The sequence below is a fragment of the Salvelinus alpinus genome, chromosome 15 (genome assembly GCF_045679555.1).
Source record: "Salvelinus alpinus chromosome 15, SLU_Salpinus.1, whole genome shotgun sequence".
Taxonomy (NCBI): Eukaryota; Metazoa; Chordata; class Actinopteri; order Salmoniformes; family Salmonidae; genus Salvelinus; species Salvelinus alpinus.
Window position 1 is genome coordinate 29,811,287 of NC_092100.1, and position 22,738 is coordinate 29,834,024.

At 42.1% G+C, this 22,738-nt stretch overlaps 1 protein-coding gene across 2 annotated transcripts in view; it reads right to left on the minus strand.

Moving 5' to 3' along the window:
- Positions 1 to 1,648: 1,648 nt before the first annotated feature.
- Positions 1,649 to 22,738, minus strand: part of ranbp10 (RAN binding protein 10) — a 28,959-nt gene continuing 7,869 nt past the window's right edge. Inside the window, exons 2-15 of one of the 2 annotated variants that reach the window (XM_071343269.1) lie at positions 13,933 to 14,044; positions 13,601 to 13,653; positions 10,908 to 11,075; positions 10,697 to 10,719; positions 10,291 to 10,475; positions 8,375 to 8,487; positions 8,137 to 8,245; positions 6,960 to 7,108; positions 6,624 to 6,816; positions 6,326 to 6,465; positions 6,061 to 6,206; positions 5,072 to 5,183; positions 4,560 to 4,701; positions 1,649 to 4,332 (exon numbers count right to left, since the gene is read on the minus strand). In XM_071343269.1, the coding sequence (XP_071199370.1) occupies positions 4,571 to 4,701; positions 5,072 to 5,183; positions 6,061 to 6,206; positions 6,326 to 6,465; positions 6,624 to 6,816; positions 6,960 to 7,108; positions 8,137 to 8,245; positions 8,375 to 8,487; positions 10,291 to 10,475; positions 10,697 to 10,719; positions 10,908 to 11,075; positions 13,601 to 13,653; positions 13,933 to 14,044 (1,634 nt within the window). In that variant the 3' untranslated portion in view covers positions 1,649 to 4,332; positions 4,560 to 4,570. The remainder of the gene's footprint in view (positions 4,333 to 4,559; positions 4,702 to 5,071; positions 5,184 to 6,060; positions 6,207 to 6,325; positions 6,466 to 6,623; positions 6,817 to 6,959; positions 7,109 to 8,136; positions 8,246 to 8,374; positions 8,488 to 10,290; positions 10,476 to 10,696; positions 10,720 to 10,907; positions 11,076 to 13,600; positions 13,654 to 13,932; positions 14,045 to 22,738) is intronic. The other variant, XM_071343270.1, reaches the window with a different exon arrangement.

A 22,738-nucleotide genomic window follows, 5' to 3' on the forward strand; every position in this document is an offset into this window, starting at 1 on the left:
TTACTTGCCACTGTTTTTGCTATTTCCGAAAACTAGCTAACCATGTCTGATCTGAACAATCACCCAAGACTATAGTATGAGCCTATTAACTAATTCACCTATTTCATGATTAATATGCCACTGTAGTGGAGCGATGATCAACTGCATGCGTTTTATGAAAATGAAGTGAAAAAGAATGTGGACCTCTCAATTTCTACAAAACGGCTTTAAGATGGTAAGGTGAGTGCCTGCATTTCCCCCCCAAGTAAGCCATTATACATCCAATGCATTTGTGATATTATGCATGTATGACATGTATTCTATGCAGGAGGTCCAGAACATTCCAGCTGGCGTGGAAGGTCCCTTGTGAAGAGAGAAACAGCTGAGAGCACAAAGCCCCCTGGACATGCTGTGACAACAATTGTATGCCCTTTCTATTATATTTTTGTGGTTTTCATATAGGCTACTACTGACATTGTTTCAAAATTATTTGGGATGTTTTTGTTTACCTATAGTGTTCCATAAAATATGTCCATAATAATGTTTGCTATTTTAGTGAGTTTTCATACGTTTAACTGATTGTTTCTCAGTCAGTTATAATGTATCCGTTTCTGTTCTGTGCTTCTCCCACTCGCTTAGGCTTTCTTATGAAAAGGACAGCAACAGACCTATACAACTACATCAACGTCAGCATTCCAGAGCCAGAAATTCAGCCTCAAGTTTCCCTCACTCCCTCCTCTGAATCATTCAGCTACCTCTGAAACTCAAGACTCCTGCATGAAAGTGTTTGATAAGAACATCACAACGGTAGCCTCTGCCATGTCCCCAACAACCGGATGTTCCAGTTTCTTTTATGCCTGCTACGTTATGTTACCACAACGGTAACAGGTAGGCCTCCGGAAATCCAGAAGCACATTCTAAACAGTTGAATTAGTCTAACAAGACAATTTGGTCTAAGGCTCATTTAGTTGTGCAATATTCTGGCCCTGGATTCACTAGTAGAGCCGATATACAATGCAATTCTTATTTGATGAGACAGCAGCCTAACAATTGACTGATTATTTCAGGATCAAAATGAGTGTCGAAGGAAGCTTTCTAAAGGACAAGATCCTTTAATCTCTGCAATACTAACATGCTGCGTCCTCTCTCCACACATCCCACCCCTCAAGTCACTTCTGACTAACCCCTCAACTTCTTCAATTACTGAAAGTGTAGTGTCGTGAGTTGACAAAAACGTATGTCAAGGACACATTTTTATATTTTGTTGATGTGTGACTCAGCAATTAATCATTTCTCCACCTGCTCTTTCATTTATTAGTGATTTACGTAGTAGCAATCACTAGTACGGGGTGCTAGTGTGCTGTTAACCACATACTGTTCTGCTCAACAGTTGGAACCATGATAGTGTATATATAAGCCAGATGTTTTGTGAGTATGAGGTTTACTGCTCATTTTGTTTTTCAGTTTTGTATATTATCTACTTCACTTGCTTTGGCAATGTTAACATATGTTTCCCATGCCAATAAAGCCCCTTGAATGAATTGAATTGTTTTGTCAAACAAAGTATGTATGTAATACGTTTGTGTTTAAAAAAAAAAATCAAATCAACCTCAAGTCACCATCACTCGAAAGCAGTATGTCCACAAAATAATGACAAGACCAAAAATAGTATGCTTATGGATGTGTATTTTAATAAAAATAATTCTGTCAAAATAAAACAGAATACAATATTTCTTTATCATGTGTCCAGTACATAGGTATGTTTTTTTAATATTGTTTAAGGTTTTAAAAGTTTCATGCTAAGTACAGGGTAACTCATTTCACAAATGCTAAACTCAATATGAAATTTAAATCATAATAGAAGTATATTGTGCACAGCTTGTTTTTAATTCCTAATTACATTACCTTCGCCTCTCCATTTGAAGCATGGATAGCTCCAAAGGCCAATTTAAAACAGAAAAGGAAAACTGGGAGGTTGTTTGCTACAGTAGGTGTAGGTGTGTCTATAAAAGTCCCAGGAGAAGCTCAGCAGATTCTTCCCTTTCTACACACACATCCCTATACATTAGTCAAGTTAAAAATTCTACTGTATAATGAATTCTCTTAAAATGGAAATATACATTTTGGGTGGCTATTCTATTGAGTTCAAAAAGCCATTTGCTGTTTTTGAAAGAAACCAAGAGATACATGATTTGCTATAATGTCAAGCTATTATCAATACCTATCTGCTGTCTGCTTCCAATATTGAAAGCCTAGGACTGGTTGTATTCTGAATTACCATTAAACAGAATAGTGAAACCCCATGTGAACGGATAGGGCCGTCTAGAGACTTAATTAAGTGAACAACATGAGTTAAAATAACTCAAACTTGATTCCAACATGGGTTACGATGTGTATAGGTATGCTTCAAAAGACAGTATGCCCCAGTATGTCAATTGTCTTTCACAGGTTTTGGATAAAGTCATGAGGCCCTTTCTTTTGCTTCCTACTGCAATACAAAAGAGGACCCTCACAAGTAAGTGAAGGTATTTGTTCTTGTTTTTCACATATTTTAGCAAGTATAAGCCCATGATGCAGATAGATGTTGTGCAAATGGAAAGATTGTGTAAAAAAAATCCAAATGGCCTTTGTGAACAATGTTAAGGGATATTAAAGTCTACCAAACACTAATAACAAAGCTGCAAGCTGATGATTTCTACTCCCACCAGCCCTTTGCTTCACAAACATGCTTTACATGATTGTCAAAAAGTGAATGAAACACATTGCAATATGTCTAACAGGTGTAGGGGATGTCAATATCAATCTCATGGTGGCCAGCAGCAAATCTGAAACATAAATGTAATATAATCTGCTAAACTACATTCAACAAACAGTGGAGCGCCTCTTGCTGGCTGGCTGGCTGAAATACTGGATTAATACATCAATGATCAACATCTGTGCCAAGAGAACATCTGTTAAATAGGAGAATACATACTGTAACGAAAAAGACCAAAACACATTCAACTGTGAATACAATGAACAAAAACAAACAAGAAACAAAGTTGTGGCCACATTTGTAAAAATGACTGGGTCTGTGTGAGAAAAATAGAACTGCAAGAAAGCCAGAATAAGCATGTTGGCAATGATGAGACAATGGTCTTTCAAAGCACTAATATGAAAAGACTGATGGACTGACTGTGTGGAATAAGTGTTGGAATAATTGGTTATTAGAAAAGTTGGTCAAATTAAAAGCCTTGTATTTGGAAAATAGTTCCACTTTTTTGTTCAATATCATTATATTGTATATATTCAACATCTGACTTCATAAAGGTATCTTCAATACAATTAGCAAGTAAAAACCAGGGATTGATTTCCAAATTCAAATTACCCAAGCACTGTATGTCTGTGTATTTTTACTGTATGCAAGTGTAGTATATTTCCAATCAAGTGTCTCCATTAGTTTTATGTGTAACATAAGGCAACCCAATTCTGATCTTCTTTCCACTAATTGGTCTTTAGACCGATCACATCAGATCTTTTTCAGCACTGATCTGATTGGGTCAAAAGATGTATTAGTGACCAATTAGTGAAAAAAAGTTCAGAATTGGGCTGCCTGTGTAAGCGCAGCCCTATGTTACACATCAAACTAGTGGAGAAACTTGATTGGAAATACACTACACTTATATTGAAACTCCTAAATGAATCAGTGTCATTATTTCATTTGTGCTACCTTCTGGGGCTTCAAGGTGACCAGCGGGTTAGTGGCTTACAGCCACGTGCAGTCTCAGAATCAAATTCAGACCTTTAACTTTCCATTAAACCCATTTTTGGGGTAAAGGCATACTAAGAAGTAAGAATTTGAACCAAAAAAATTCTGGTCCTAAATAGGAGCCACTATACTGCTGGTTAAACATACCTCTTTCTACAATATCCCATACTGAGATGACAAAAGTCCTGTGAAAGTTCTGAATGAGAAACCAGAGTATTTTGCTTGGTAACGACAAAGCATGCCAATGTGAATTTATTTGATATGATGAACATCTTTAAAATACTGTGTAGGGAATTCAAATCCACTCATAAAAACAAAAACGGAATTCGATAATTTTTTTCAAGATGAGCACAACAAACTGACCAAATAAAAACTTGAAAATGACTAGATAAACAGAATAATAATTAATTATCTTTAAATAGTGTCACACATTTTGTATTTGATAATACTAAATTAAAAACAAGCTTTCTCCTCATGTTCTACTCATTCCCCTGCACATCCTGCTTCTGCCAAATGGCAAGCGACACACCAATTCAAACACATGATCTCCTCAGTCATCTGGCAACCCATTGGAAAGTCCTCTTCTTTGTAGTCCTGAACATTGCCTTAAGGATGAAAGAAACAATTTTGGAACTACTGTATTGTAATCTGTTCAACACTATTTCTGTACTCCAAACTGTAACCTTACAATCCTGTTTGATCATGTTGATGATAACAGCATGGGCCATGTGTAGTCAAAAATGTTCCATAAACTTTCCCTATAGGCTCAACAATCATTGACATGCTGCTAGAAGGGGAGAGTCGTTATGTGTGGGTGTCCGTGCAGACTCACCTGGACTGGGGCTAGTGCAAAAAGCTGTCAACTCTGGCGAAGGAACAGGAGCCTGAGCGGACCCTGGCCATGAGCTGGACACACTCTGTGGCCTGACCTACAGCCAGCATCAGAGGGGGCTGCTTAGGCAAGTTCTGAGACTCTGAGGGGTCAAAAGACAACACAGAGATCATCAGAGTGTGTACATTAACGAAGCATGTGCGACTCAGTAGAGGCTGCTGAGGGGAGGACGGCTCATAGTAATGGCTAGAATGGAGTCAATGGAATGGTATCGAACACATCAAAGACGTGGATTCCATGTGGTTGATACCACTCCATTCCAGCCATTATTATGAGCGGTCCTCCTCTCAGCAGCCTCCACCGGTGTGACTCAAACTTATACAGCATGTTTCATTAGAAGAGAGTTAACACACACTACCATTGTAGAAAAAGAAAAAGAACTTGTGAGCGCGAGTAAAAAAAACATCTACAGTGTGCTTTCATGACATTGTGTGTGTGAAACTTAGCCTTACCCAAGATGGCGCTGTTGAGAGCAGAGCAGATATTTTCTCTCTGCATTGGGTCTAGCTGTTGCCCAACTGGGCAGTTCCAGGGATCTGAATATGCTAATAGACTGAATGCATCCTGTGGTAAAAGAGAGAGGGAGATAAAGAGAAAGAAAGAAAACATTGTAACCAGTTCAAGCAGAATAGCCCATATTAATGACTATGATTTGGAAGCAGTTGAATGGTCTGTCGTAAACAGAGGGAACATCATTAGACCAGGGGTAGGCAACTACATTCAGCCGCGGGACGGTTTGTTTTGTCAGAGTGGAGAGTCGAGGTGCCGGAACATAATTATAATAATTTGTCACACTGGAAATTGACCACAACTAAGCCTAAAAAGAGATTGTATTTGAAAATAACAATCATTTTATACCTTGAATTACATTGAGACACGATCACACGTCTCTTGGGAACAGATTCCCTAAATTAAACAAATTTTTAGCTGAATTCCTGGGGTTTTTACAGTCTTTTCTGACCAAAAACGAAAAAACCTCTTGCGGGCCTGTTGCCGACCCAATGGCCATATACAAGTAGATGTGTGTAAACAGCTCAGAAGGGAAAAGGAATACCTAGTCAGTTGTACAACTGAATGCATTCAACTGAAATGTGTCTTCCACATTTAACCCAACTCCTCTGACTCAGAGAGGTGCGGGGGGCTACTTTAAATCGACATCGTCGGCACTCGGGAGCAGGCGTTGTTCGGGGTTAACTGCCTTGCTCAAGGGCAGAATGGCAGATTTTTGCTCCTTACCGGCTCGGGGATTCAAACCGGTTACTTGCACAACGCTCTTAACCACTGCCGCCCTTGGAAATCCTGCAAGTCATTGTATTGCAGCATAACAAAACATGCCCCAGGGCGGTGGTTGACAACTATATAATTTGTGAGTCATAGTCACACAGTGTACCAGTCATATTTTGTGTGAAACCTCCCAGGCCTGTCCCCCCCCCCCCGGTACCTGCAGCATCTTCTTGTGTGTGGCGTTCTTGCCATATTCCCGGCACAGCTGCTCGTTGAGGCCCTGCAGCTCACGGCCAAACTGGATCATCCTCTCTGTGGCTGCCTGGTTCCCTCCACACAGCTGTCTGGAGGCACAGCTGTCTTCTCCAAGGAAGGAGGGACACACACACACAGGGTCAGAGGCCAGCCGCGGACTGAGAGTGTATTTTACACTTGCACCTGACAATCAAAATAGGAATTGTGTGTGTGTCAAGTGCCTGTACCTGCCACTCCATTGCCCAGGCTGCCGTCCTCAGCCTGCAGGATTTCTTGATGCTTGTAGGTGCCGTTCATGATCCGAGTAGAGGAGTTCTCCGCCACCCCATTAGTGTAGTGCTCTGCCTCGATCTCCATCTCACTGTCACTGCAGAGGACCCACAGTCAGGTTCACTCATCCATACAGAACGTCATTATACCACAGATGGTTTGCCTCTCTCTCACATTCACGGACACAGATGACAGACACCCCAGTAAAAACAGAAATACATTACTAAACAGAGAAACCCTTGCCTTGCCACACACCTGGTCTCCTGGTTGCTGGTGCCACTGTGAGGCTGGGACTTGGTGGAGTCAGTGGAGTTGGACTCAGAGTAGTTAACAGAGGAAGGGGAGGAAGAGGAGGAGGAGGAGGCAGAGCTGACACCAGGGTACTTGTTGTGGCTCTTGTTCTTGTTGGGAGGGGTGACCCCGTTACTGCATGTTGGGCTGTCTGCTCCTGGAGTGGACAGAGAACCAGGGTGAAACAGATACAACAGATACAAAGTGATAAGAGAGAGGATTGTGTAACACACTACGTGGATGGATAGGTAAGTAGGAGTGTGTAGGGTGGATAGGTAGATTTGCAGGTGTTTCCCTTACCTGCGCTGTGCAGATGGGGGTTGGTGGCTCCATGTCGGGGGCTCAGGCTGGGGGAGCCAGGGTAGCTGTCCTGGGACTTGGGGGAGCGGACACTGAAGCATCGTACCTCACTGTCTGTACCGTTCACCATCTCCACAAACTGCCGACACCTGGGAGATACGGGCAACTATTAATCTGCCTGACATTCACTCTATTTCGACACTCAAACAAATGGCTAACACCCTCGCCTTCTTTGCACTAACACTCACACTTGTCTTTTCATACTAGCGCTGACTTTGTGGATAACTACTGTATTAAAGAAAAATGTGCTTGACTGTACTACGACTGCGGAGAAGGAATGCACTGAGTCGCTATGGATAAGAGCATCTTCTAAATGACTTGAAATGTTTTTGTATTAGTCTCACTCTGACATCATTCACAACCACTCCACTATCCATCTAAGAGTCTCATCACTACTCTACAACCTATGTCTGACATTGTTTATCCAGGAATACATTGTACTATTAGATATCAACCACTACATTCTGCTTAACTGTCTGATATCTCATGCAGTCTGAACACAATTGTTATTGCAATACTTCAATTGCTTTCAGAGGTCGGCAAAGGTGTGGCCACGTAAGATCATGTCTTTGTACCCTGAAATATATAAATGCAACAGGAACAAGTCAGACTGGTTCCAGAGTATGAGTATCTGGCTTTATGGATACATGTCATTACCATTGGATGAATGTCAAACAGATCAGCAACCGCTCTGTTCACTCCTCTTCCATGACAAAATGGAGCAACAGGCATGACCAATCAAATCATGAGTTCCCTCAGCGGCAACAACTGTGACCTTGTGCTCACCCTGCCCCCTCTCTGTGTAACACTCCTCTATTGCTACAACAAGCTCCTTTCTACCTCTATAAGAGACATAAATACTGGCTTTCTTGTGTCTGCTTCTCATCGGATCACAGTATTTATTAATCTAATGTCTTTGTGCCATAAACACACAGCTGGGAAGCAGGCCACAGCTTTACTGCTAAGTGCTTCTAGGGTTGTATTGCATGTGACGGAGCCTGCAAAGGCACTACAAGACCAGCAGTGCTTATCTAAGCCCCACAATTCCAATACTCCTCCATTTAGCCCTTCAATAAACACTCATGAGAGTCCCATAGTTGGGTTCAAGGCTGCTCACTTCAACATGAACAGTAAATTGGAGTTGTGTTCTAGGAGCCCAGGGTACAGCTGCTGTGTGGTTTCGATGGCCTCGCCAACCCTCCCTGCCAATACCAGCTTCTGTATTCCTGTTGACAAAAATATGCATGTTACCATTAAACTGATTGGATGGATGACTGTGGGGAAAATTAATGACAATGATTGGTCCTCAGTGTTTCCGTGGTATTGTCAGCGTGGAGCCTTTGTGTGGTTCTCACTCTGTCTGTTCTTTATGGAGGTCTGGTCCTCCTGGATCAAGGTTTCTGTAGCCCTGGCAAAGGCTGTGGCTGTGGCACAGTACCCATGATGCACCAGGTAGGTGGATACCATGCTGAAATAATCAAATACATGATTTAGCCTTACAGTAGTACAGAGAAAGACAAAGTAGTCTGTTAGGGTGGGTGATAAGTAGGGCTGTGGCGGTCACAAAATTCCGTCAGCCGGTGATTGTCAAGCAAATAACAGTCGGTCTCACAGTAACTGACCGTTAATTAGCAAACACATTTAGCATCTCCAGGCTTCCACAGTGGTCTACAAGCCACTGATCTTGGGAACATCAACATTTTAAAAAATAAATAAAAATCAAATAAATCTATGTAATATAGCCTACACCTTCACATTAAATCCATTATTTATTTTAGAGACGTCTAAAGAAGCATGATATGAAGAAAATGTAGTCTATTTCAGAAGAACAGAATAGCATACTCCGAGTTGTCCTTATGTTAGGTTCTGATGTGGCTATGCCAAATGGCTGTGGGCTACACTAGTTAATTTAGCAGACAAGATTTACTTTGAATAATTTTATAGTATGAAGAATACAATTCAACAAAGCGGAATAAAATAGAAAGGATATTTTCTCCAAACGATTTGAGGGAGTGAGCACATGTGGCTATTCTGTGTTGAGCGGTTAACAAAGAAATAGGTACTCCTATATGCTTAATTTAGAGTTTTCAATGTAAATTTACAAACGTTGGGCTGTATGTTTTGATTTTTAATACATTTTAAGGTCGCATGATGAGATTCTAAGCTTTGCTTAGTTTTTTGCACAGGCTATACACACTCCAATAGTCTCTCATTCACAATTGGAGAAGCACTTCATAACGCCTAGAATTTCACGCGGCATCCCCTTTGTGTGGCCATAATGCACCCTAAAAAATGCCATGCCTTTTGCGGCCAGCGGCCATTGTGCCCTTCTCCCGGAGTGCTTCGCGCTCCATCACGTGATCGGGTCTTTCTCACAAGCTACAAGTGAAGACAGACACATCGGGGACGCAACTGGGAGCCTCCTTATCCAATTCCGAGGTGCATATTGAAGATGTTGGAAGAACTGTCCACATTTACTTTTCGTCAGCCAACAAGATGAGTACGCCGAACAAACAGCAAAAGCACTAGCCTATGTCAATCTACTATCCCCCATAGTACAAAGGTCGACCTGTTCTATTCTGTGTAAGAAATAAATATTCTAAACATAGTCTGGGACAGTTGTGGGATGAGATAGATCCCAAATTAATACAACCACATGGTAGTAGGCTATAAGCGCAAATGTTCAATTAGCAGAAAACACCATTATCAAAAATGACTGCAAATGCGATTATGCATATATGCTTTTATTATAAAAGGTGCATTTTTATGGTGAAAATGATCTTCCCCAAACTTGAAACTCACATACTGCTTATATATGCCAGTTAGGCTCTACATCCCTTGTAAAGCGGATTAATGTGCTTAATTATATTAAGTTATTTGGCTACTTTAGTTGTGATACAAACCTCATTAAAACATATAGGCCTATGGGCTAGGCTACATGAGGTGTGTGACTAGGATTCGAAAAAGTCACAAAAAAAGGTTGTTTCTTATGCTGGGCATCATAATATAAGTCATAATATATAATTCACAAGACTAATATTGTCACCCATCAGACTATTGTTGATTTAATCTTTACATATACTAAATAATATATCTTTGGTAGGCTACTAATGACCATCAGCAGCATCAGAGCTTGGAGAAGCCTAATTACTGTGATTAAACGGTCACGTGGAATTTGACTGCATTCATGACTCGTGACCGCTGGTGTGGTGGTAATACAGCCACCGCAACAGCCCTAGTGATAATTGTGGTGTGGGTATGGATCCCTTACTTCTGAAGCACTGCCTGCCACTCTCCCAGTCTCTCTCCGATGGGGAAGCGGGCGATCATGCCGTGGATCTTTGCCCTCCATTCACTCATATAGTCCTCAATGTCAAACACAAAGGGCTGCTGGCCAAAGTTAGCATCCACAATCTCTCCTGGAGTCTGCAGGCCCACTGTGGGGTAAAGGTTGGGCTGTGGGTAAAGGGAGAGGTGTGAAAACACATTCCCCCTCTGGCCATAATAGGAAGAACTTGCCATTCATTTTGATCACTTGATAATTTGATGGCATGGCAACCGTGAATAATGTAGGACTTTCATATCATCGCCACTAATGGAAGCAGCAAAGCTACCACTACTGATTGCAACAGAAGTCCTTGACATTGAACATGTCCACATTTCAGTGTAATACTCACAGGGAGATCTGTAAAGGCTACACCTGGAGAACAAACAGAGAGAAAAGTGTTAATGGACTGGAAGAAATTTTAAATGTTATAATCTGCAACCAAGTAAACAGAATCGTATAAATTGCCTGGGAACATTTCAAATGGGTGAAGCATATTGTAATTTCATATAACAATTAACTTGGATGTTTTCTACCCTGCACTGTTGGTACGCAGTTCTCACCTAGACTGATGCCGTTCTTGGTGTAGAAACAGGTGTTGTTAATTAGGTTCACACAGCAGCCAATCACATCGCCTGTGGTGAAGGTTGGGCCATATGGTTGGCCAGTCCCTGAAGAACAGAAGGAGTGTCCATCGTCGCCATGGTAACCATATGAGTGCTTGTCCCAACCTGGGATAGGAAACAAGGCAGAAGTGATTAGAGGAAATCTAGACCCATGGTATGAATATTGAATATTACAGATTAACAACCTGGAGGAAACGACAGAGAAAAGCAAGACATATTGAACTAACACTTTCACATCTCAAATCTAGCTAGATTAATATGCATCAGGTCATGGTTAGGGCAGTGCTACTCATACATTTGAGAGGGGAAGGAGTGAGATGGGTGACCCCAGCAGTGTGATGAGTAATATAATCCCCATAAAGACACTGTGACATGGGGTGGTGCTGAGCCTGACAAATGGTCTCTTTCGAATTAGGATATCCCCACTCCTGTCCTGTGTAGCATGTGCAATTCTATGGGTGGCCAGCGAGAGGCATCCGTCTCTGAATAGGAGCACTGACTGATGAGTCATACTCAAACAGAGCAGTACATATGATGTATGTGCATGGTATCAATAGGGACGGGGAAGGAGAGTAGACTGTGTGCAGAGGGAGATGTGGATGGTAGATCTTCAAGTCAGTGCATGGGTTTGTGTGTGGTCTATGTGTGTGTGCAGTGAGAGTATTGTCTGCTCAATCAGTGTCTGTCACCAACCAAAAAGTGAAAGTGGCACAGAGAAAGTAGGTTGTGTGTGAGAACTGTGAGGTATTAGATGAATCTGCAGAGCAGCGCTGACAGGGATATTGGTCCTAAAGCTGGGCTCAGTGTTCCCTTCATGCTAATGAAATGGGCAGGGCTCCACTATGGGATCAGACACACAGAGGTCAACAGGGAATATTAAAACTATTCCAGCCAGAACCAGACCATACACCCACACGGTCACAGAAATGTACTGAAGTCCATTGGCATATAATGTACTAGAAACGTAAATAAATCTTCATAAACAATATGTTCATGCAACTAAACTCTCACACACACACAGGCTGCCATTTCCACCATATTCCAACCATTGTGTAACAGAGATACATTTGAGCTGGGAGAGAATAAACAGCAGTTGTAGTCAGCAAGAGCATGTAGAATTGGCTGGATGAGTCCAAAGCATTCCAAAGGCCTCCGGCGCCATGGAGAACCCAATAGGCAGGTGACACAGCCTGAGGCAGGGTTCATATTATTGGTCAGAGCAGCATGGAGGAATGATCTAATAGGCAGGGAATTGCATCAGTGCACAAGGGAAAACATACTGTAGCTCCCCATGTGCCAAAGTTAGCCCCTCGGCAGCAATATGCCAACCCTCTTCCAACCTGTCTTGTGTCCCCAGCAGCCACTGTACCAATCAGTGACATCTTCACGTGCATGAGGGTGGGGGAAAGGGCGAGAGAGAATTTGATGGAATTATGCAAGAATGTATTAAATCTACATGTACTTTCTGCTTAACCCCCATTGTCTGTTCAACTGGTGATGAAAGAAAGAGTGTTTGATTAACAAATTACTGCTGAGCAGTGGGCCAGGCCAGGGTGCAGATGGCCCTGTATTTATGCAGTGATACCGCTCACATCTCCGCTCTGTTTGGTGGCAAAAACACTCATCTACTAGCCTGTTTGGTTACATTCAATCCAATCTCATCAGGCCTTGGCATGAGTTTCTGCTTGGATGGGTTCATTCACTGTATCAGTGTGCTGCACACAGACCAATTTGATCTATGTTCTGACCATTCAACAGTAGGCCTATTTGTAACTCTATTGTAGAATTTCTAATTGAGGAAAATTCCATTTGGGCCCAGACTGTATACTGTATTGAGGATGAGATGGCCTTAAGCGGATTTCTTTAAATTAAATTATCAACAATTATTTGTTTATTTCTCCCTTCCTCTTCAATGAATGTGAGCCAGCCACCCTGCCTGTGGCAGCTCCACTATCACCTGACCTTCATACATACACTGAAAGCTTTTATGTGGAGGAAAAAAGGTACTTGCTGGTATTTCACATGTTACATTTCATCCTGTCATTACTAATGGCTGTGCTCAAACAAGCCATGCATGTTCTGGAACAGCCAGACACTCTGGGAGACATCACTACACATGGTTTCAATGTGACATGGAATCTAAATCCATCCAGGCACTCCAGATGAAAGACGGTAAATCTGGAAACATAAATCTGGATATAGATTACCATGGCACTCTAAAACGTAGCAAACCACATGCAAAAGATTAACACCTTGAAACTGTGCCCCTTGAATAGTAAAAACTGAACCATATGATGTGTTTTTTTATATCGAGAATCACATCAGTCACTGCTGCAGTGATGGTGTGAGGAGATCCATCTGAAGATAACATGTTTTAATTTTTTAGTTGGGTTAATTTTAGAGTTGTATTTAAAAAAAACACATGTAGTTGTCCACAATCTATTACAGTCGCACAACCAAAGCACACACTGACTACTACCCCTTGTCCTTCAATCCTAAACCAATCCAGCAGAGATTATAGGCAGGGCAGGGTTCTTGCTGTGAACCCTCTGACCTCCAAAACCCACACTCATCCCATACTGACTCACAGCTTTCCCTTCTGCCATCGCTCTACCTTCCCTCATACTCACCAGGCAGTCTGTTCATGTTGACCCCCTGGGCAGACAGACCAATCCCCATGTACCTGGAGACAACAACAGGAGGTCAAAGGTCAGAGACATCATTAGCTTAGACAACATGAGTCAGTCTGATATGGGTCAATAGCTGGACTGATTAATCCTTTCAGACCCAAAGTTGCTTTCCTTTATTTACTACTCTCTTTAGTTTCTCAACATGCCATTTTCCACTGCAGAAATAGAGATAGGCCTACAGTAATAGCTAACATGAGTAAACAGATCGTGGTGTAATAATGACAAGTTTGAGGTTAGAACATTAGGGGTACTAACTATCAGCAAATACATACCCATCCCTGCCCTTACTGACAATCTTCACTTCAAAGTAGTAGATCCCACAGGCGGCTGGTATGGGATGAGTGGCACGCACAGACGCGGCATCCTTATGGTTCTTCCCATGGCCTACAGAAGGAGCAAAATGTTGTGTTGCAGTCAGTACAGTGCACCACAAACATCCCACAACTGTCAATCTGAAAAGGTTGAGGCTTCTCTCCCCATGGACCCTGAAAAGCCTCAATCTGTACGAATTTCAAACCTCAATCATTTCCCTGTCAATCCTACCTCTATTTACAATAATATTCATGCAAATTCATACTTAAATCCTGTGACATGAAATCTTAGAGCGCTTCCAAGTACCCTTCATAGCTGTATACATGAATGCCAAACTAGTCAGAAAAATGGAGTTCACTTAGCCTGGAACACTCTGGCAGCAAAGTAATGTCAGGGTCAGTATAGTGAGGCTGTCACAGTCTCGCCATTCCATCCAGCTCATAATTGTGACAGCTCCCAGGAGTAGCCTAGAGAGCTTACACAACCCCTGTGTGTGTGTGTGTGTGTGTGTGTGTGTGTGTGTGTGAGACTGTAAGCTATCCCTTTTTGCTGGTTGATAACACAACACTTAAAGGCCAGTCACAGTGCTGCTAAGAAGTACACTACATGAGTAGCAAGTATGTGGACACCTGCTCGTCAAATATCTCATTCCAAAATCATGGGCATTAATATGGAATAGATCCCCCCTTTTGCTGCTATAACAGCCTCCACTCTTCTGGGAAGGCTTTCCACTAGATGTTGGGACATTGCTGGGGGGACTTGCTTCCGTTCAGCCACAAGAGCATTAGTGAGGTTGGGCCCTGATGTTGGGCAATTAGGCCTGGCTCGCAGTTGACGTTCCAATTCATCCCGAAGGTGTTTGATGGGGTTGAGGTCAGGGTTCTGGGCGGGCCAGTCAAGTTCTTCCACACCGATCTCGATGTACCATTTCTGTATGGACCTCGCTTTGTGCACGGGGGCATTATGCTGAAACCCGGAAAGGGCCTTCCCCACTGTTGGCATAAAGTTGGAAGCACAGAATTGTCAAGAATGTCATTGTATGCTGTAGCGTTAAGATTTCCCTTCACTGGGACTAAGGGGCCAAGCCTGAACCATTAAAAACAGCCCCAGACCATTATTCATCAGCCACCAAACTTTACAGTTGGCACTATGCTTTGGGGCAGGTAGCGTTCTCCTGGCATCCGCCAAACCCAGATTTGTACGTCGGACTGCCAGATGGTGAAGTGTGATTAATCACTACAGAAAACACGTTTCCACTGCACCAGAGTCCAATGGTGGCGAGCTTTACACCACTCCAGCCGACGCTTGGCATTGCGCATGGTGATTTTAAGCTTGTGTGCGGCTGCTTGGCCATGGAAACCCGTTTCATTAAGTTCCTGACGAGAAGTTATTGTGCTGACGTTGCTTCCAGAGGCAGTTTGGAACTCGGTAGTGTTGTTGCTCCTAGAGGTTTCCACTTCACAAAAACAGCACTTACAATTGCCCAGGGCAGCTCTAGCAGGGCAGAAATTTGACTAACTGACTTGTTGGAAAGGTGGCATCTGATGACAGTACCACATTGAAAGTCACAGCTCTTCAGTAAGGCCATTCTACTGGCAATGTTTGTGTAAGGAGATTTCATGGCTGTGTGCTCGAATTTTATACACCTGTCAGCAACGGGTGTGGCTGAAATAGCTTATCCACTCATTTGAAAGGGTGTCCACATACACTATACTGTATATACAAAAGTATCTGTGGGCCATGCCACACAGGACATGTCTATCTATGTAAGTGGAGCTGTGCCTCTATACTGTATATCTGTCTGTAACGCACGGCCATCTTCATTGCCATATTGTACAAATACACTAATCAACCAGTCATGCATTACCACAGTCATTACAACTAATAGAGAAGCAGTGTATTTATAATCACTTTTGATTTCAGCAGCAACATTAATCACTTCTATTTTTAGCCTTTCCATGAGGGCAATTCCACGGTAACAGAATTACGCTGAGACTCAGATTTTTCACTTCAACATGTATGCCAAACAAAAACCACTAATTTCAAAGTTAATTAACCCGTACATACAAATCTATGAACAAGGACTACTTTAAACAATTTACACAGAAAAACAAAAGAACTGTGCAGATGCAAAGTTTGGTAACAGAATTGCGTTAAAATCTCCCTCAGTTTTTAATGCAACCATGTTTTCCAAAACCCCTTAAATATCTGCTCCGAATTAAGATTAAAATACATCTGCATAAAGAATGGGGTGTCAGATGCGACATAACACCTTCAGTTAAAAAAAATCTGTTTTGGTTATTGAACTATAGTAAGTGAAGTGGATGTACACCCGGTAACAGAATTTGGGTAACAGAATTACTTAATGGGTCCCTGATCTGTACTACACAGTAATGCATAATTATGAATATGACTGTCATTGTATTCATGGTGACGTATCCTGAATAGGTAAACAAAGGTTGAAATATACAATATCATCCTTTGCATATATGGGTATTATTCTACATACTGGCTATTATTCTAAAGAGCTCCGCACCCAAACAAGACCAAATTTGGTTGGTCTGGACCAGACGAAATCTGAACCAATCATAGACGTCTATATTTCACAAGTTTGGACATCACAGTAGAGTTCAGTACAATATATTATACGCTACTTTTCTTGACTGTACTGTACTCTACAGCGCTTCACTGTACTGTGCTGTCCAAACATGTAAAACGTAGACGTCTATGATTGGTTCAGATTTGGTCCGGTCACCAATCATGGACGTCTATGGACGTTGAAATCAAGGCCGGTCCAGCTCAAAAACAACGTTTGTGGACGTTGAAATCAAGGCCGGTCCAGCTCAAAAACAACGTTTGTGGACGTTGAAATCAAGGCCGGTCCAGCTCAAAAAACAACGTTTGTGGATGTTGAAATCAAGGCCAGGTTGGACTGACCAAATTTCAACAACCTTCAACATCCATGGATGTCCAATTTTGATCGTTGCTCAGAGCGTTACTCATGGGTAGGTGTCAGTAAGAGTCGGGAGAGGTAACATTAACTGGAGAGAGAAGAGAGCGAGAGGCAGGGGTTGTCCAGACTTTTCACACTCTCGTTTCGACTACCAGACAACAGAAAGAGAATAAAACAGTTGAGCTGAACATCACAGTATGCCAGTGGAAGGGAGGACAGTTGCAGGTGACCCAACTGTGGTTTGGTAACAGACTTAAGAGTTTTAAATCACTTAATAATCATTAAACTAATTGGTAGGTCTACCTTTACTTGTTACTTATGTGAACTTTCATTATCCTCCCTCCTCATGAAATTAGAAATTAGAAGCACAAGGCAATATTTCTTAAACAAGGCAGAGAAATGTCTCCAAAACTAAATATAAGTGTTGATATTAATTGGCAGGGGTCTTTACTTCAACATTATTGTGTTTTTATGAATTTACTTTTTCTGGTATAGAACATTTATTCTATTCTGGTATAGAACTTTTTCTGTATACCACCCCTACCTTGTCACAACACAACTGATTGGCTCAAACGCATTAAGGAAAGAAATTCCACAAATTAACTTTTAACAAGGCACACCTGTTAACTGAAATGCATTGCAGGTGACTACCTAGTGAAGCTGGTTGAGAGAATGCCAAGAGTGTGCAAAGCAGTCATCAAGGCAAAGGGTGGCTACTTTGAAGACTCTAAAATATATTTTGATTTGTTTAACACTTTTTTGGTTACTACATGATTCCATATGTGTTATTTCATATATTTGATGTATTAACTATTATTCTACAATGTAGAAAATAGTAAAAATAAAGAAAAACCCTTGAATTAGTAGGTGTCCAAACAGGTACTGTATGTTGTCTAAGACCCCTGTTCCATCTGTTTGAGCAGAAATCCAATCCATTACTAATGTAAAATGTTTAAGATGGAAACAGTTAAAAATGTATCTATGCCTTCATTTCCTTGAAGTATAGACTCTTAGCTTTCATTTGACAACCTATTTGATATGCTCCTATGAACTTCACATTTTGGTGCTCATGGGTCCTTTTAGATGGAAATGACCGTAACCAAAGCTCAGCAGGCCCACGCTATGACCAGACAAACACCCATAATAAATACAACACACGCACATACTTGCGTCTATAAATATCTCCAACTCACAGTCACACCACCACCTCAGCATACAACACTCAGCTCAGCAGTGCCACAGTCCTGGGAGTGAGACTCCCTCGCTGTCTCCGTCAATCTCACTCTCTCACACGCACACTTGCCACTGATTGTTATTTGTGTTATGTTTCTATAAATATTTTTTTTAAATAAAATAAAATTTGTCACATACACATGTTTAGCAGATGTTATTGCGGGTGTTGCGAAATGCTTTGGTTTCGAGCTCCAACAGTGCAGTAATATCTAACAATACACACAACCTAAAAGTAAAAGAATGGAATTAAGGAATATATAGATATTATGATGAGCAATGTCAGAGTGGCATTGCCTAAAATACAGTAGAATAGAATACAGTATATACATATGAGATGACTAAAGCAGTATGTACATTTTTTTTTTAAAGGGGCCAGTGATTTCAAGTCTATGTATATGGGACAGCAGCCTCTAAGGTGCAGGGTTACGTAACCGGGTGAAACCCGCCTAGTGATGGCTATTTAACAATCTGATGGCCTTGAGATAAGCTGTTTTCAGACTCTCAGTCCCAGCTTTTATGCACCTGTACTGACCTCGCCTTCTGGATGATAGCGGGGTGAATAGGCAGTGGCTCGGGTGGTTATTGTCCTTGATTAATCTTTTGGGCCTTCCTGTGACATCGGGTGCTGTAAATGTCCTGGAGGGCAAGTAGTTTGCCCCCAGTGAAGCGTTGGGCAGACCGCACCACACTCTGGAGAGCCTTGTGGTTGCGGGCGGTGCAGTTGCCGTACCAGGCGCTGATACAGCCCGACAAGATGCTCTCGATTGTGCATCTGTAAAGGTTTGTGAGGATTTTAGATGCTAAGCCAAATTTCTTCAGCCTCCTGAAGATCAGCTCCTTTGTTTTGTCGATATTGAGTGAGAGGTTATTTTCCTGGAACCACACTCCCAGGGCCCTCACCTCCATGTAGGCTGTCTCGTCATTGTTGGTAATCGGGCCTACTACTGTTGTGTTGTCTGAAAACTTGATGATTGCGTTTCAGGTGTGCTTGGCCATGCAGTCATGGGTGAACAGGGAGTATAGGAGGGGGCTGAGCATGCACCCTTGAGGGGCCCGTGTTGAGGATCAGCGAAGTGGAGGTGTTGTTTCTTACCTTCACCACCTGGGGGCGGCCCATCAAATTCCAGGACCCAGTTGCACAGGGCGGGGTTAAGACCCAGGGCCTCAAGCTTAATGATGAGCTTGGAGGGTACTATGGTGTTGAATGCTGAGCTATAATCAATGAACAGCATTCTTACATAGGTATTCCTCTTGTACAAATGGGATAGGGCAGAGTGCAGTGCGATGGCGATTGCATTATCTGTGGATCTATTGGGGCAGTAAGCAAATTGAAGTAGGTCTAGGGTGTCAGGTGATATGATCCATAACTAGCCTCTCAAAGCACTTCATGATGACAGAAGTGAGTGCTACGAGGCGATAGTAATTTAGTTCAGTTACCTTTGCTTTCCTGGGTACAGGAACAATGCTGGACATCTTGAAGCAAGTGGGGATAGCAGACTGGAATAGGGAGAGATTGAATATGTCCGTAAACACTCCAGCCAGCTGATCTGCGCATGCTCTGAGGATGCGGCTAGGGATGCCATCTGGGCCGGCAGCCTAGCGAAGCTTGATTGCTTAGAGGGAATAACTAAACTGTTTGTATTCGGCCATATTCCCAGTCGCCTTGCCACGGTTAAATGCGGTGGTTCACGGTTTCACTTTTACACGAATGCTGCCATCAATCCACGGATTCTGGGTAGGATAGATTTTAATAGTCACAGTGGGTACAACATCTCCTATACACTTTCTGATCAACTCAGTCACTGTATTTGTGTATTCGTCTATGTTATTCTAAGAGGCTACCCGGAACATATCCCAGTCCGCGTAATCAAAACAATCTTGAAGCACGGATTCCGATTGGTCAGACCAGTGTTGAATAGTCCTTAGCACAGGTACTTCCTGTTTGAGTTTCTGCCTATAGGAAGGGTGGAGCAAAATGGAGTCGTGATCAGATTTGCCTAAGGGAGGGCGGGGGAGGGCCTTTTAGGCATTTCGAAAAGCTGAGTAGCAGTGGTCTAATGTTGTTTTCTCAGAGCGAGTGCTACAGTCAATGTGTTGGTAGAACCTCGAATTGTCTTTGTTAAATCCCGAGCTACATTAAATGTGAAGTTCTTTGAGGGCCATCGTGGTATCAGCTTGAGGGGGAATATACACGGCTGTAACTATAACTGAAGAGAATTCTCTTGGGAGATGATACGGTTGGCATTTGGTTGTGAGGAATTCTAGGTCAGGTGTTGTTACAATTACACCATGAGTTGTTAATCATGAAACATACACCCCCGCCTTTCTTCTTCCCGGAGAGTTCTTTATTCCTTTCTGCGCGATATACTGAGAACCCAGCTGGCTTTACAGACAGAGACAGTATATCCCGAGAGAGCCATGTTCCCGTGAAAGAGTATGTTACAATCCCTGATGTCTCTCCGGAAGGTGATTCTCGCCCTGACCTCGTCTACTTTATTATCCAGAGACTGAACATTAGCGAGTAATATACTCGGAAGCGGTGGTTGGTGTGCGCGCCTCCTGAGTCGGACTAGAAGTCAACTCCGAATACCTCTTCTCCGCCGGCGGTGTTTTGGATCAGCCTCTGGAATCAGTTCAATTGCACTGGGGGTACGATCAAAGGATCAAATTCGGGAAAGTCGTATTCCCGGTCGTAATGCTGGTGAGTTACCACCACTCTGATATCCAAAAGTTATTTCCGGCTGTATGTAATAACACAACAAATTTTCTTGGCTAATAATGTAAGAAATTACACACACAAAAACAAAATACTGCAAAGTTGCTTAGGAGCTAGAAACAGAGCTGCCCTATCTGTCGGCGCCATCTTGGATTTAGGCGAGAAAGAAGTGTGTTTTTTTTGCTGGCTATCTAACAAATCAGGAGAGGTAGCTTTTGGTTGCAATGTTGTGTAACAGTCATATAGATCTAAGTACTTGGTTACAAAAAAATGTGTTGTTAGAGCAAAACACAAGCCTACTCAAACATTATAGGCTACATGGCTATTAAAATGTGCTCCATTTTGTTGCTTAAAGGAAAAAAATGATGTCTGTTTATAGAGCAAATCGTTTAGGTTTACTCTTCCATGTTTTTACTGGTTAGGCTATGTTTTTTTTGACACCGCTGATGGACTCTCTTTCCAAGGCTTCCAGTCCAGAGTCAAAAGATCGCCCTCATGGTCAAGTCAGTGGTTACCAGAAAAATGTACAGCAGAACTACCCACGATAGACAAAAAAACATGCCAAAGGAAACTAATAAAAAATGAAATGAAATGATATAAATAAATAAGCCAGTGTTAGCAAACACTGCATCACAGCTTCATACAGAGAGACTGGGGGGAAACCACAATCTGGTGATGTCACACAATCTAGTGATGTCACACAATCCGGTGAGGTCACACAATCCGGTTATGTCACACAATCCGGTTATGTCACCTCCGACTGAACATGCATGATTGGTTCTTCAGAAGACAAAAAACCCTCTCTCTGGGCAAACATTACAATCAGCTTAAAGGAATCACAGGGCATGGTTAAACAGTCAGCCATGTGTCCTATGGGCTCTATAATTACCCAATAGCACATAAGACCTTGGCATGAAATAGAAAACCTGCAGAAAGCACATACAGGCTAAATCACACAAAGAAGCAAGTACAAAGGCCAATCACTTACAATATGGGTCTATGGTACACTAATCTCATTCCTATACCACCACTTCATAAAACACACTGATGAATTACATACAACACCCGTTCTGCCAGTCACATTCTGTTAAAGGTCCCCAAAGCACACACATCCCTGGGTCGCTCCTCTTTTCAGTTCGCTGCAGCTATCAACTGGAACGAACTGCAACAAACACTCAAACTGGACAATTTTATCTCAATCTCTTCATTCAAAGACTCAATCATAGACACTCTTACTGACAGTTGTGGCTGCTTTGTGTGATGTATTGTTGTCTCTACCTTCTTGACCTTTGTGCTGTTGACTGTGCCCAATAATGTTTGTACCATGTTTTGTGCTTCTACCGTGTTGTGTTGCTACCATGTTGTTATGTTATGTTGCTACCATGCTGTGTTGTCATGTGTTGCTGCCTTGTTATGTTGTCTTAGGTCTCTCTTTATGTGTTATCTCTCTTGTTGTGATGTGTGTTTTGTCCTATATTTATATTGTATTATTTTCATCCCAGGCCCCTGTCCCCGCAGGAGGCCTTTTGGTAGGCCGTCAATGTAAATAAGAATTTGTTTTTAAATGACTTGCCTAGTTAAATAAAAATTAAATAAGACAATCGAGTAGCCTAGGCTACCTGCTCTTTTATTAATCAGGTAAGCTGATGCCGTTTTCTAAAAACAAAATGGCCAATGATGAGCAGAGGACGTAAGCTCATCATCAATAGAAACAACATAGTAGACTAAAGATGGCCCTACTTTAATCAAAAATTGATAACAAGCTTAAAATGTATGCCTTTCTTGTTTTCGTCCATTGACAGAGATAAAACTGAAAACAGAATTCTTACACAATGTAGGCTACATACAACTCTTTCATAGGCCA